This window comes from Bradysia coprophila (genome assembly GCF_014529535.1).
Source record: "Bradysia coprophila strain Holo2 chromosome IV unlocalized genomic scaffold, BU_Bcop_v1 contig_5, whole genome shotgun sequence".
NCBI classification, from domain to species: domain Eukaryota; kingdom Metazoa; phylum Arthropoda; class Insecta; order Diptera; family Sciaridae; genus Bradysia; species Bradysia coprophila.
This window is the reverse complement of record NW_023503374.1, coordinates 4,468,189-4,482,784: the sequence shown is the minus strand read 5'-3', so window position 1 is coordinate 4,482,784 and position 14,596 is coordinate 4,468,189. Positions and strand designations below refer to the sequence as shown.

The window sequence follows — 14,596 nt, the reverse complement described above, 5'->3', positions numbered from 1 at the left end:
TATTAAGTATCGGTGACCTCCTTTTTTATGCAAAAATGTAAGAGAATAACATCTATCGCACTTTTTTATTTCCTGCGCTAATTTTACTGATGAGATACAGCCACCATTGAGGATCCATTTGGTGAAACCGTTTGTGTCAGACGGTTCAAGATCATCGTCGCGGAAACTTCCGACTTGTTGCTGAACAGTACACACTCGACAATGCTTTGTATCACAATTTATCACAGAATTGTTTAAGTTACTATCTAAATTCAACGATTATTATCAAACTTTTATCACAAACGTCAACAAAAACAGATCTCTGCTGTTAATTTGAAACATTATCCGGCTCTATGAGAAATTAACCATTTGCAGATCACACGCGCAATTTTCTCCTCCATGTCCTACGTCGTCCATAATTGGACAAATTCTGAACCCAATTCCTCACAGGAGCCTAAGGCGAACCTCGTTCGCATTACTTCCCCCGCATGCAACCTACTGTTTTTAGAGATACATTTTTAGATTAAAAGCAACTCACTCTTATTAATTATCACTGAATCCCGAGGTCGAACAGCTTCTTTACTTCACTTCATGTGTACCCTGGGAAAGAAAAAAGAAATGGCTTTGTTCGTTTCAATTTTCTGACTTTTTAGCGTTTTATTTGTAGGCATCTCAGCTGGGAGATACATAGCCTAAGAGCTTTGCGCTGTGGTTGAGTTCTCTTGTTGTATTTAGTCCGTTTTAAAATCGCAACGTAAAAAATTCTTACAATAGAGTATTATGGTGAAAGAGAAGCAACTACCTTGACACCTCATCCCCAAAGCAAGTTATAATTAACCAGTCTTCGGTTTTCTCGCTCTGATCATAATAGTCTTTATCTTGACGGCGGAGCCAGATTTGTGTTATTTTCAATATAAATGGGGTGTTACAAGTATAGTTCCTAAATTTTGGGATGATAGATGTTTCCTCTGGCACTACCTAACTTCCATCGGATTTTTTGATCGATTTGGTTTTTTTTCGACATGAGTGAGGTGTTCCAATGTTGGTTCCTAAATTTTGGGATGACAGATGTTTCATCTGGCACTACCTAACTTCTAACGGATTTTTTGATGGATTCGGGTTATTTTCGACATAAGTGAAGTGCTTCAAGGTTGGTTCCTAAATTTTGGGATGACAGATGATTTCTCTGGTACTACCTAACTTCCATCGGATTTTTTGATCGATTTGGTTTTTTTTCGACATGAGTGAGGTGTTCCAAGGATGGTTACTAAATTTTGGGATTCAGGCTAATTTCTCTAGAATTTAATTTCCATGAGGTTTTTTGATGTTCTCGAAATGACAATATCAATCAAAAAACTGATTCTATACATTTATTTATATCTATTCGACCATTCAAATTATCTTTCAAAATGACCGCTACAATGATCCTAAGGTATAAATACTGCTTTTGTGTGTGTACGTCATGAAAACATTCGAATTTCCAATTCACAGAGCTCCATGCTGACTTTTCTCATGTGCTCGACGTGCAGACGTAAAGTTGAATGACGATTCGCAAAATTTGCAACGATATCTTCTTTCGTTGGTATGCACCGCTTTGTGTCGTTTCAAGTAGCTCCGCTTCTTGAATGCCTTCGGACACTCGTCGCACATGAAATTCAGTTCCGTTATGTGTGAAGCACGATGCAAGCGCAATTTCGCATAATACGGAAATTGCTTATCACATTGATCGCAAGCGAAGGTCTTACCCTCGTGCGTTTTTAAATGTTGCGTGAGTTGGCCGTACGTTCTTAATCGACGACCACACGTCGGGCATTGGTGACGTAGAAACTTGTCGTAGTGAGTTCTCATGTGGGCGACCAGATAGTATCGCAATGGAAATTCCCGTTCGCATATGTAACAAGTGAAGCAGTTGCAATTTTTCCGCTTGTGAAAGAAAAAGTCAGCGTCCTCGTTGTGTGCGTCTTTGAAATGAGCCTTAAATTCCACATGATTCAGAAACCATTCCTTACAAAACTGACACTTGTGTCGTCTGGGTTCCGATGGATGTTTTATCGGTGGCTCCATTTCACAGTGGTAGCAATGGTTTGTGGTATGATTCCATGCAGACATATGACTACTTAGCCTCGTGGAACTTTTGAAGAACTTCTTGCACATGTAACATTGAAAGACTGTGTAGTTGAAATTGTGCACATTTCTGATGTGATTACGGTAGTCATCGCACCACTCTTCGCATATGGGACAATTTTGTGGTATGTCTGGTTTGAGATATTTCACATCCGTTTGTTTGCGTTTTCGCTTCCGTTTTTGTGGTTGCAGCGCATCTGAAGAATGTTCGATTAGGCCTGCAGATTCCGTTGGTTCTGTTAGCGTGAGGTCAGGTAAAGACGCATTCGAATTGAAAACTGCAATTTCGCTTTCAATTTCTGCACAAACGAACTCTGATGGTCGCACGGTCACATCATACTTTTCATCTGGATAGTGGCCCTCGCAATGATTGATTATTTCGCCAAAGTCTTCGAATACTAGGCCACAGCTATAACACATGAATGAATATTGCTCCTTGTTGTTCCGGAAAATTTCTCCCATCTTCATTGGTAATGTCTATGAAATGCACAGAATGTCGCTTTTGACAAAGTCACATAAAACTTGATTAGAATTGACGAACCTCGGATTCGGTGTCCAGTGCATCGAAGATGTGTGATGTGCTGAAGGATGGTTTAACATCTTCCATATCCATATCCATTCTAGACCTGAAGCAACGTCCAAATTAACGGACAATTTTTATGTCTCAACAGTGACTATGGACAACGTCGGTTTTAATTCAAATTAGAATAAATTTTGCGAATTTCAAGTAAGTTGATATGACATTTAGTTTGTTTTTTGTTGTTGTTGACCCGAGCGTTCAGCAAACAGCTGTTTTATTTGACTGTGTGCTTGTCAGTGCTGTCATCTAAATTTGAATTTTAAAAAATTGCTCAATTTCTAAATTTTAGCTGGATAGATATTGAGGATACACAAAAACAAATTTTCCAATGATTTCACCAGGTTTTTGATAAAAATAATGAGTGCGTTCAAGGTAAATAGACAGATTATGAAGAATCGGTCATACCTGGACTGTACATTCATTGGTGTCAGCCGTGTCAACCGCCCATCCTCAATAAATATAAACTTCCCAGGTATGGTCTAATGTCCAATGAAAGTAAATAGATAGGTATGGCCAAACGTTCAAATTTGTTCTAGCCGAAGCACATACGGATTTGCATGGCGCCACCTCAAACAAACTCATTTCTAGTGCAAATTTCCACTAGAAATGAGTTCGTTTGAGGTGGCGCCATGCAAATCCGTAGCGCTTTTAAAAATAAATGCAAACGCACTCATTTTCATATTATTTTGACATTTTGAAGAATCGGCCATACCTGGTTTGTGCATTCATTGCCTATCTGTATCTGCGTGACTTCCCAAAACTTTACACCATTTGAAAATTTCGGAACGAACTTGTGGAACTTTCGGAAGGAACTTTCGGGTGAATATAAGATATTTTACGTTGTATCAGTGACGTTTGGCGTTATTATGCTGTTCCAACTGCGTTCTATAAATTTGTCGAAGATTTCTAAATACATTTAGTTGCTAACATCCAGGGCTGTAAACCTTTGGGAGGTGACGCAGATCTCGCCATTATGTTATAATGGGAAGAGGTGAATTTTTTGTGGGAAAATTATCTATGTGATCATACGTATCTGATCCGCCTGACCTCCACGAAATTACAACCTTGTTAACATCCTCATGAGATGCACCTTTCCTTAATTTTGACATCGAAAGTGCGCCCTAAAATGTGAGTTTTAAGTGACGTTCCATTTTCAATATTTTAGCTCATTTTCGGCATGAATTATAAAATGAAATAGAAAATTCCGAAAGTGAGAATCTTGCATGAAATCCACCAAAAGGAAACGAGAGTCGTTATAAAAAAAAATTATTTATTTATTTCGAGCTAATCCTTTCAAAAATGAATCGTAAACGCGCTAAAACTCTTCAACACAAATAGACGAAAAATGGAACGTACACTTATCGACAACACATAAACTTACCGACACGGTCTCTCGCAACACTATATTCGTCTACATGAAAAGAAGAAAAGAAAAAGAAACTTTACTTTACTGAAGACACCATTCATGAAAACAGCTATGGCGTAAAATGTAGAATCCCGTGTTAAAACAAATCTATAAAATCGTCTGAATCGAACGTGTTTTTGTGTGTTAAATTATTAGAATTTTAAAGTGAATGAAATATTGTGCAGTTGACTATTTATTACCAAGCATTTTGAATTGAAATTTGTAAACCGCTTCAGTCGAGAGAAAAAATTGCGATGGAGTCATCTGTGTAACAGAATTTTTGATGCGAATTTCGGATTTTACAAAAAATCGGTGAGTTTGCCAGCTTATAAATCTGGATAGACGTAGTGCTGATGTTCTGTTTTCATTAACAAGCTTTATGAACAGAAAAAATAATTCGTAAAATTGAATTTCATTCCTCAATCCAATTGCGCCATTTGTAGACGCGATAAACAACTGGCCAATTTGTTTATTTACTCTATTCAACCACTGTTTAGCGATATATAACAGTCTGAAGTCTTGATATATATCTATTTACGATTTGTGATTATGTGTCGGTCGTCCGCTGAGTATAAAATAATATTTATTCGATGATTAAACCTTTTGCAGTGATGACTTCTTAAAGACCAACATACATTTTGCAACATTTATGCTGGAAGGCTATTTACATTGTACCACTTTCTCTGTCGTCGCTTTTTTTGTGTGCGAAATAATTTGCAAGAAAAAAAAATTTGTTTTGCATTGAGCGGTAATGAATCGTCTACCTGGTATATAACAACAAAATATTCCACCAGCAAATGTCTAACAATTCCATGTGTTCAAATAAAATATTTATTTTCCCCTAAAATTATTGTGTCTCATCTGCCGACAATGGAAACATTGATTTATGTATTGTGACCACGGGTTCACATACGGAATGTGTATGCATATAAAAACATAGCAGTCCCCGACGCATTGAATAGAATCCTCAATTCTAAAAAATTTTATTTTGAAAAAAGAAACATTTTCCATTCACAGATCATAAAGCAATGGCTCAACAAATGGAAACGACTACCTCCAATTATAACACCGACAGTCTAATTGACGAAGACAATGCCACTGGGGCATGTGTTGACAGCGGTTACTCGTCGCTGGGCAGTCTTACACAGATATCATCAATAAACGGCTCGTCATTGCGGCCGTCGGCGTCCCACTACCTCCAACCGATTTACGAAAATGTGCCAATCAATTCGTTCACAACGGTATCCGAATTGACGCCGACCAGCCAAAGCATACGGAGGATCAATGAGTTTCACATCACGTCGCCGATATCGTCACTGAAACGGTCGGCTTCGTCGTTGCCATGCACTCCGATCAAAGTTGGTACGCCGAAGAAGATGCGCTTGGACGGTAAAAGTCGATCGAAGGCGCATCTCAATCTGATTGACAACATCCATGTGGATGAGAATAGCGAGAATCGCGACATTGCAAATGTTGAATTTTCCCCGATCAAGGCGGTGAACGTACTGCAAGAGAGAAATGGGAAATTCGAACGGAAGGGCAGTTTTAGCAGTACGCCGATCTATGAAGAATCGTTGTTGAAGTCGATGTCCGTGTCAAAGACTGATTTTTTTAACTCTACGAATCGAAGAAACGAGAACAGTCTGGTCATACGTAAGACGAAAAGCTTTAGCCCATCGAAACAGAGATTGTTGGTACAACGCAACCGTCCCGTTGAAACGGCAAAACCGATACCGGAAGATAAAGAATTGCCGTGTACCCCAGTGCGTAGGTCAATTAAGCGAATGCTTTGTCGTCAAGATGCACTTGAAACATCACCACAACCATCGACCTCCAGTTTGTTCGATTTAATGTCGAATGATTCATTCACCGAATCGGACATTAACCTCGAATCACCAGTGATCTTCAAATCACCATCACCATCACCGCCACAGTCAGTGTCGTCTAATGAGACGCCAATCAAAAAGATTCGCCGGAACCTTAGCTTTAACCTACCCCAGCAAAGTCCCAAGAAGGAGCTCGACAAGATAATATTTTCGAAAATTCCGTGCTCGCCACGCAAACAACGATTGCCGGCAACCAAACGTTCCTCAACGACAAAGGATGTAGCCGTTGTTGCCAAGCGACCACAATACGATTTAAGTCCATTGTTACCAAAGCGTGCATCTTATGCTCACCTGAAATATTTTGATATTTTGAGCCACTTGGCCGAGACAACGACAGCCATTCAAAAGATTTTCAGTTATGTCGGACCGAAGGATATTTATCGCATGTACAATGTGTGCCAGCAGTGGCGCACGATCATTAAAAATGATACGTTCGCAAGTGGTCAACGAAACAAGTATCTGGGCTCGTTGATGAGGAACAAAGAAAATTTGCAGAAGAAACCGCTTTTAAAGTCACGTTCGCTGAATGCCGTTCCCAAATCGCCGCTGAAACGTGCCAATACAGTTAATTTGAGGAAGAATTCGCTGAGGAAATTGCCCACACAGTCATCGTTTGATGAGGAAACCTTGTTGGTGAGTACCGGTTTTTTGTTGTCGCCTTTTTTAGAACCGCATGAAGTCCCCTTGACTATTACGTTGTTGTGGTTCATAACAAGAATTAGTTTTGATTTGTCCTTGATAACATGATGCGTAAGGGAAAATCTGGGGAGAGGTAGAGTTCTTCAAAAATGTTTCAAAGTTCTATGGGATATTGCTTCCTTCTCTTACCTCCAATTTACGAATAAGAATTCGGGTGTAGAAGACTTCAAAGTTTTGTCTGTGAAAAATCATTTGGTTCTGTTTAACATCGTCCGCTGACAGTCTTCTTGGGAGAACTACGAGGGATTCTTTTGAAAAACGACCTGCCGAAATCGGACACATTTTCCAGCGTACTTTTTATATGTGCCTAAATAGGTATTGGTCCCTAGAAGCCATTTTTTTTTTTGAAAATTCGTCGATGCTTGTGTGGTTAGCGAGAGGTGATCGAAAACCGAAAACATGTACTTTTCTTATGGAAATTTCTCCGGCTACACGACAAGGTCGTTTGAGGTGTCATTAGAAAGGTATCTGCAAATAGTCGATCATGGGGTGTAGACTCACTTCTGACGAGGTACGAGCAGTTGAAAGTATGGTTAAAGGTTTGATTATTTCGGCGAACTTCTGTTCTGATGGTTCCTGTACATCCGAAAAGCCACAAAAAACTCTTGCCCCTAATTGCTACTGGTCTTTCTAATGACACCAAACATGCTAGGGTAGTTTATCGATGAATGCGGCTTTGAAGTGCAAGTTTAAGGTTTAGTACCGCTCGGTTTTCGATCACCTCTCGCTAGCCACACAAGCATCAACGAATTTAAAAAAAATATTTTTGGCTTCTAGGGACCAACACCTATTTAGGTACATATAAAAACTCCACTGGAAAATGTGTCCGATTTCGGCAGGGCGTTTTTCTAAAGAATCCATCTACTAGTTTTGTACAGACTGAGATAATGTGCCTTTCGTTCCCTTACGCCCTGATTTCACAATCAATCTACTACACCACACATCCCTCAAGCAAACATAATCCCTAACACTCTAACAATAATTGCTAGAAAGTATATAGAACGAGAAGGTACTTTATGGGAACAAAACTTCCTGGCGACGTTCAGAAGTTCGGCCAAAATTTAAAAAATCTGGGTCTGATTGTTCACATTTGTTTTTATAACCGGGAGCTTTAGTTGAGAAATTAGGATAATCAGGATTAGGATAAGTGGGTTAGACCTAAATATCAGCTGTTGTATTCCATTGTGAAATTACCCAAAAATCTATTACGATTCATCATAAAGGCTGGTAGAGATAGTGTTCTGCAGTTTCACTGTCTCCGCACCTCTCGCAATTCGGCGAGTCTTTGAAACCTAACAATTTCAAGCTATTATTCAGCGAACAGTGGCCTGTTAAGATATCTGTTAATCTTTTTATGTTCCTCTTACCAAGAAAGAGGAAGTATTCGGAGAATCTTGGACATTCTAGAAAACCCTCGCCTTACACTGATTTACGGAGGAGTAGAGAGTTGAAAACGATTCAAAGTCGAAAGGAATTTAGAATTCAAATCTTTTCGCTTCGAAACAGGGCTAACGTTGACGGTCAGTATCTTCTATGATTCACGCCTAGAACTCGTAGAATTAAAACAGTGTCGCTTTGTATGTTTTGCCAAACACACATCAAAAACCCACACAAAAAATTTCGCTCATTTAACCGTACTGTCTTGTGTCTGTCGAAACAGTTACCTGTTTCTTTTTACGATATATGGGAATTCCTGAATAAATAATTTTGTTTTATGACCCTTACTTAACTGTTCATTTTTGTAACAACAAAAAATCGACCCAACCAAACTCTGCGAAACTCTGTGCAAATGAAATTTGTTTTTTTTTTATGTAAACCGCCTACCTGCTTCAGTCCTCACTTCATTATTGTATGCCTTTTAAATATCGCAAAAATTATCAGTCGGTAACACATAATCCTTCTCTAATTACTTTTCGGCCGGTATGCATTCAAAATAAAAACAAAATAGGAAATTTCCATGTGAAGTACCTGATTCCTTTACGTCATTCGAATGGATCAGCTAAATAACAAATCCTATTTTCCATTCCAGCTCATCAAAGAAAATCAACGCCGTACAAAATGCATAAATTGCGGCTACCCTAGTATTATAACCAAGCACCAGAACAACGAGCCAAATAAAATCAACGAAAATCGCATACCATTCCAACGCAGCATTTACTGTGACCAAAATTTGTTCCGTAGTGATCCGATCCGATCCGCCGTCAACGAATACGATGTGGCCGAATGTACGAACAGGCGGTGTGCATTCAAATTTTGCATGAACTGTAAATCTGACTATCATGGCAGTGATCCGTGTCGCGATGCCACATTCATCGCACCGGTGGATTCGGATGATGAGGACGATGCGAAGGTGAATTACTCGACCGGGTCGAGGAGCAAACGGAATTTGCGGCGGTTGTGTTCGTTGGATAGAGGAAGGTACAGTTCGGTGGACAAAGTTAAATTTAGTTCGTTGGGTTAGAGAATATCGGACAATCGGACTGATTTTTGTACGGATGCATTCGAAACCGATTCCAGTTTTTTTTTTAAATAATGAATTCCGTTTATTTTCTGAAAGAAAGTGATATACTTAGTAATGATGTGCGTGTCGGACATTGGTCGCGTCGTTTTTCGTAAAATTAATATATTTTGCTAATTTGCCACTTTTTCTAATGATTTTATGACAAAATGATTGCCAATATTTAATTTAATTTATATATTTTCGAGTGTCCTGATTTATGCGATAGAGATATGGTTCACACCGTCTCGTCACTTTTTAAAATAATTAATTTGCTTGATGCGATTTGAACGCCAATTTTATTTTTTATGCGAAATGATAATTAACTGAGAGTAAAAACTTTTAATTTTGTGAGTTCGATTATTTTTATTAAATTTAATTTACAAACGAAGGACTTGTTGTCGGTGCCTTTTGCAATTTTTATTTGGTTTGTATGCTTAAGAGTGCGGTCTGAACTCATAAAATGTTCGGTACAAAAACGATGCTTAAAATGGTTTACAAGAAACGTATAGACGCCAAGAGTATGAAAGTCATAGACAGTCAAAACGAGAAGAAAACGTCTTACGTTTCACTTGACAAAAGAGGAACGTCGTGATAAAACAATTCAAATTTCGTGAAAAGTCTTAGGTCATCATTGTGATACATTTAGCATATCAATCGTTATTTTCAAAATGATTCACTGACGAAAGATGGTTTGAGAGCGCGCGATAATGTGTAAGACAAAGGTATGAATCTAACAATTATTTTAAATGAAAGCGAAAAGAACGAACGCCCCCGTGCCATCTTTTTGGAACTCATTTATCAGTAAATTTTATTCGCGTTCGACCTTACAATGCAACATTCCTAACTTAGCTACATTCGTCCTGTAAGGAAGTGCGTGTGTGGGATTCTTTTAAATTTCGACTGACTGAAATAGGCGCTATTTTTTCCGGAACTTTTTTTATATGTGCCTAGTTAGGTTTTAGTGCCTAGGCCCCAAAACCAGTCTCAGATATTTTTGATCTTCCATACCTGGCTGGTGGTAAGCGACCAAAATTCGAAAAATGGGGTTTCGTAGTCTGGATTTCATTTCCGTAAGATGGCGAGTACACGAACGTGTATGGGTTCGTTGGAAAGCTGAGGTCGAGTACTTTCGGGGCAAGTATCACCTTCAAAAAATTTGATGATAGACGGCCGAAATTATGACCTCCGGAAAATTTCTCAGAATCAATAAAACCTCGTTGAATTTTGACGAGGGCTGTGACCTCACTAATGCAATTATTTGATTAAATTATTATTTATTATGAATGTGGAGCACCTCAGCTTTACAGCGATACCAATATGTATGTAGTAGTTTGGTGGGATAGAATACACCGTTTTTATCTGTTAAGTAGTCACGCACCAAACTACTTCATATTTGTATCGTTGTAAAGCTGAGGTCCTCCACATTCATAATAAATAATAATTTAATCACTTAATTGCATTATTGATGTCACAGCCATCGTCAAATTTCAACGAGGTTTTCTTGATTCTGATAAATTTTCCGGAAGTCATATTTTCGGCCGTCTATCATCAAATTTTTTGAAGGTGATACTTGCCCCGGAAGTACTCGACCTCAGCTTTCCAACGAACCCATACACGTTCGTGTCCTCGCCATCTTACGGAAATGAAATCCAGACTACGAAACCCCATTTTTCGACTTTTGGCCGCATACCGCAAAAATATGTGAGACTGTTTTTGGGGCCTAGGCACCAGGAACTAAGCATATTCAAAAAAAAGTCCCGGAAAAAATAGCGCCGATTTCAGTCAGTCGAAATTCAAAGGAATCCCTCTGAAAGTCATAGACAGTCAAAACAAGAAGAAAAACTTCTTACGTTTCACTTGACGAAAAAGGAACGTCGCGATAAATCAATTCAAAGTTTTGCTTCACCAAAGTCATTTAGCATATCAATCTTTATTTTCGAAATGTTTAAATGAAAGCCGTGCCATCTTTTCGGTGGAACTCATTTATCAGTAAATTTTATTCGACCAAACAATGCAACATTCTTCAATTTCATTTTCATTTATTTTTAAACATAGTTTCTTAAACTAAGTACACCGCGTAGCTCCAGTATGTGTTACAATTCTAAGGAACTACAACATTCTTCACTTAGCTACATTCTTTCTGTATAAGGAAGTGCATGCTCAAATTGTATATCGGGAGAACTGTGAATTCCTTTTAGTGAAATCAGCTCCAAAAAAAAAGGAGTGAGAAGTTATTATAGTTTCGGGTGCGAAGGAAAAAAACGATTTTTTTAGGAAAGAAAATGAGCTTCAGCTTGTAGCTCCGAGAATTTTACACGTAACTAGATAATTTCAAATTGTAAACCTTTTAGTAACGGCAAGCGTTTTGCGATATTCATCATACTCTGTTCGGTCTTCTGTTTAAAGTATTGCCTGGTGCTTGTTACCAAATCTCATTCGTTTCAATGTTCGCTGCATATGACCACATAAACTAGAGATCATTGCTAACGTTTGTCGGTGCTGTCGATAGCAGATAATTAGCCTAAGATGTGATATGAGTTAAAATTGATTCAACATTGCGGCACAGAGCCTCGGATGCAGCATTTAAACATTATCGTTTAATTGACGTTACGCAGAGAAAAGAACTTTTCATTTAACGAAAGTTAAGCGAGTTTTTGCAACTTCCATTCAGCTGAGCAGAGGCTGAAGTCATGAAAACGTTTTCGCAAATTTTCGTGAATCTCAAAAATCGTGACAATCGAGAAAATTAGCAAAAAATTTAGAAAATTCGCGAAAACGTTTTTACGATTACATGCACTGCAGCTGAGGTAATGAATCAGTAATTATCTTCTTTCACTCCGAGGGAATCAGGTCTGCATTCAACGTAGTCAAACGTTTTCATTTGTTTCAACTGGTGCAAAGTTTGTAACCCTAACCGAAGAAGTGTGGTGTCGTTTGTAAATAATATATTTTCAGACATGATCTGATAGAATGTTGCATTGACGATCCTTGTTTGTCTTTGTCTCGTTCAAGCTTTAAAAAGTATTAGAATTTGCTGCAGTCATTTATTTTGAGAAGGACTGTGATCGATGCATTTGTGTAGGACAATAAAGACATTTTGAAAGTTACGACACTTAGATTATAAAAACACAATATTCCACATCGATAAGAAGACTTACTTGTATAATAGCTAAATTGTTAAGTGTTGCGATGTGAAAAAGAAAAATAATTTTTCATGATTTTGTATTCGTTGGAAGTGAGAATTTTAAAGTATAAGTCAAGAAAGAATGCTCAATAGAATTTCGACTAGAAATTTGTTCGTGTCACAAATTTGATTGTCTGTAGAATGTTTAGTGAATTTAGAATTAATATTTTTTATACGGAAACCTCACATGGAACAATAAAATAAATGCCATTTTTCAATCGCAAGACTTTTTTTTACCGTTGAACACCTTCGCCAATTTATAACATTGAGAAACACTGCATAAGAAATTGAAAAGAAAAAAAATCTGCTCGTTTGACCAACATTTCAATCGTTAAATCTGTTAATTCGTACAGCCACAATATCAAATCTCATTGGTAACATCTTAGTATGTAAGTGGATCTGGACAGATCTCATTATGAATCGAGGATTTGCTGAAGAGTTTGGATTTAACCCGTTACAAACGACAAGCATCTGACGATTATTATTTTCGGGTGTACTACTTCCATCGATGAAAGTATTTTTAATCGGTTGTTTTCAAATCTTGTACTTCCATTTTTTGACATGCATTTTACTATATAAAGGACCATTTATTACCCAGATGAATAGCCGTATGTGACAGGTTCGTTTGAACGAAGGTTTTCACGGATTGAGAAACCTTCAAAAAAATGTTTACCTATGCTATATAGGACCTCATTATTCGTTAGTCGTTTATTCTTGCAGTCGAGAACAGATGACAGCCGTCTGAAACAGGTTAAGAGTCTTTTTCAGAAATATACGACCGCAATAACGAGCTTGTTAGCTTTCAATAAAAAAAAATAGATTTTGTTGTAGCAGTTTGACCAGCTTTGCGAAAACTGAGCAATTAATGAAAATTTCGATAAACTATACTGAATTTGCTCAGAGCTGGTCAAGCTGCTACATCAAAATCTATTTTTTATTGAAAGCTAACACATTCGTGGTTGTATTTTTTAGATAAAGGATTCTGGGGTATCGATATTGAAAGTAAAATACGAGACACACAAATGTAGGCCACAATTTCAAATAAGCGTCTGTGCCTTTTAATCTGTTGGAAACTTGCTTTTTTAGCTAGACATGAACACATTTCATTGTCCGGAGTTTTAATGATCCAATACAAATGGAAATCAATATAGATGATAGAGATTCCAAATTAGAGTTTTAAGGTCTTTTTTCTTCTAGAAAAAATACCCTATTATGTCCGTTTTGTATGTCTGTATGTCTGTCTGTCTGTTCCACAAATTTGGTAGTTTTGGAGCTCTCAGTCGGTAGTTGGTATTTTTGGTAGTTGGTAGTTTTGAAAGTTGGTAGTTTTGGTAGCTGGACTGATATTACAAATTGCAAAGCCACTATGAGCAAATCAACACCAGGCAAATAATAATTATCTGTTATCTGATAACCGATAGCTCACAGTTACACTGGTATTTTCGACAATTGCTGTGTACCGGACATTTTGACTGTATGACTTATAATATAGGTAAGAGATCCATAATATTATGGCAACTGAGCCCATATTTGCTTGATATGGTTAATGTGCCTATAATATAAGCTGTATACCCATAATATGGACTAGAAACACATATTATCGGTACATTACGCATAATATATTATGAGGGTACAGGCCCCATATTTTAGAAAAAATATAGCAGTGTGTGCCCCATATTGAGCAATTGTATGGGACTCATATTCATGTGAAGGGAAAAAATCTTAAAGTAAGTGCGACTAAGTCTCGTACATATCTTTTCTTGACTTTTTGAAGGAAATGGACCTGTGGCAGAAATGTTGGCTTTTTCTGTAAAGTCTCATGAGAGTTTTGCGAGTCGAAGTAAATAGTATTCGTTAAAAATGAAGAACAGTTAGTGAAGTAGAAGTAAAAGTGACTGACATTCGTGAAAACCGTCGGGCACTAAGAATGCATAAGATGACAGTTCCTGGTCGGTTCCTAGCTTTTTATGAGAACGCGGCTTTTGAAAATCATAATCTTTGGCTTCGTTGGAAATTCTTTTGATATTTCTTTTCAAACTTTTTTTTTCGCGACTTGTTTACCGCTTCATTTTGATTGTGATTTTTTTATACTTGCGTATCAACATTTTCTTAAACCCAAATTTTAAAAATAGAAATGTGCTAGCTTCCTTTGCAAAAAGCTGAAAACACTCGGCGTTCAAGATTTCGATTTGGAAGCCCAGAAAAATGATGTCAAATTTTCGGTCGTTTTTCTTTCAAT

At 37.7% G+C, this 14,596-nt stretch overlaps 2 protein-coding genes and 1 long non-coding RNA gene across 3 annotated transcripts; 2 read left to right on the top strand and 1 right to left on the bottom strand.

Annotated features, from left to right (window-relative positions):
- Positions 1–1,341: 1,341 nt before the first annotated feature.
- Positions 1,342–2,897, bottom strand: LOC119071764 (zinc finger protein 43-like). The gene is made up of 2 exons (XM_037176809.1): positions 2,645–2,897; positions 1,342–2,580 (listed from the first exon to the last, which is right to left on the bottom strand). Exons 1-2 carry the CDS (start codon positions 2,720–2,722, stop codon positions 1,465–1,467), a joined length of 1,194 nt encoding a protein of 397 aa, XP_037032704.1. The 5' UTR covers positions 2,723–2,897; the 3' UTR covers positions 1,342–1,464.
- On the top strand, positions 2,603–14,514 carry LOC119071834. Its single transcript, XR_005086738.1, has 3 exons — positions 2,603–2,613; positions 10,880–10,882; positions 14,193–14,514. It is a non-coding gene; the product is annotated as an uncharacterized LOC119071834 (long non-coding RNA).
- LOC119071734 lies at positions 4,087–9,404 on the top strand. The gene is made up of 3 exons (XM_037176765.1): positions 4,087–4,400; positions 5,106–6,607; positions 8,703–9,404. The coding sequence occupies exons 2-3, from the start codon at positions 5,117–5,119 to the stop codon at positions 9,132–9,134; spliced, it is 1,923 nt and encodes a 640-aa protein (XP_037032660.1). The 5' UTR covers positions 4,087–4,400; positions 5,106–5,116; the 3' UTR covers positions 9,135–9,404.
- Positions 14,515–14,596: the final 82 nt, after the last annotated feature.

What these genes read in the sequence shown, in the direction of transcription:
- LOC119071764 (XM_037176809.1), bottom strand. Translation starts at nt 2,722, where the DNA reads ATGGATATGGATATGGAAGATGTTAAACCATCCTTCAGCACATCACAC. An exon ending in CACTGGACACCGAATCCGAG is followed by an intron (nt 2,581 to 2,644) that starts GTTCGTCAATTC and finishes TGCATTTCATAG; the next exon opens with ACATTACCAATGAAGATGGG.
- LOC119071734 (XM_037176765.1), top strand. Translation starts at nt 5,117, where the DNA reads ATGGCTCAACAAATGGAAACGACTACCTCCAATTATAACACCGACAGT. An exon ending in TTGATGAGGAAACCTTGTTG is followed by an intron (nt 6,608 to 8,702) that starts GTGAGTACCGGT and finishes TTTCCATTCCAG; the next exon opens with CTCATCAAAGAAAATCAACG.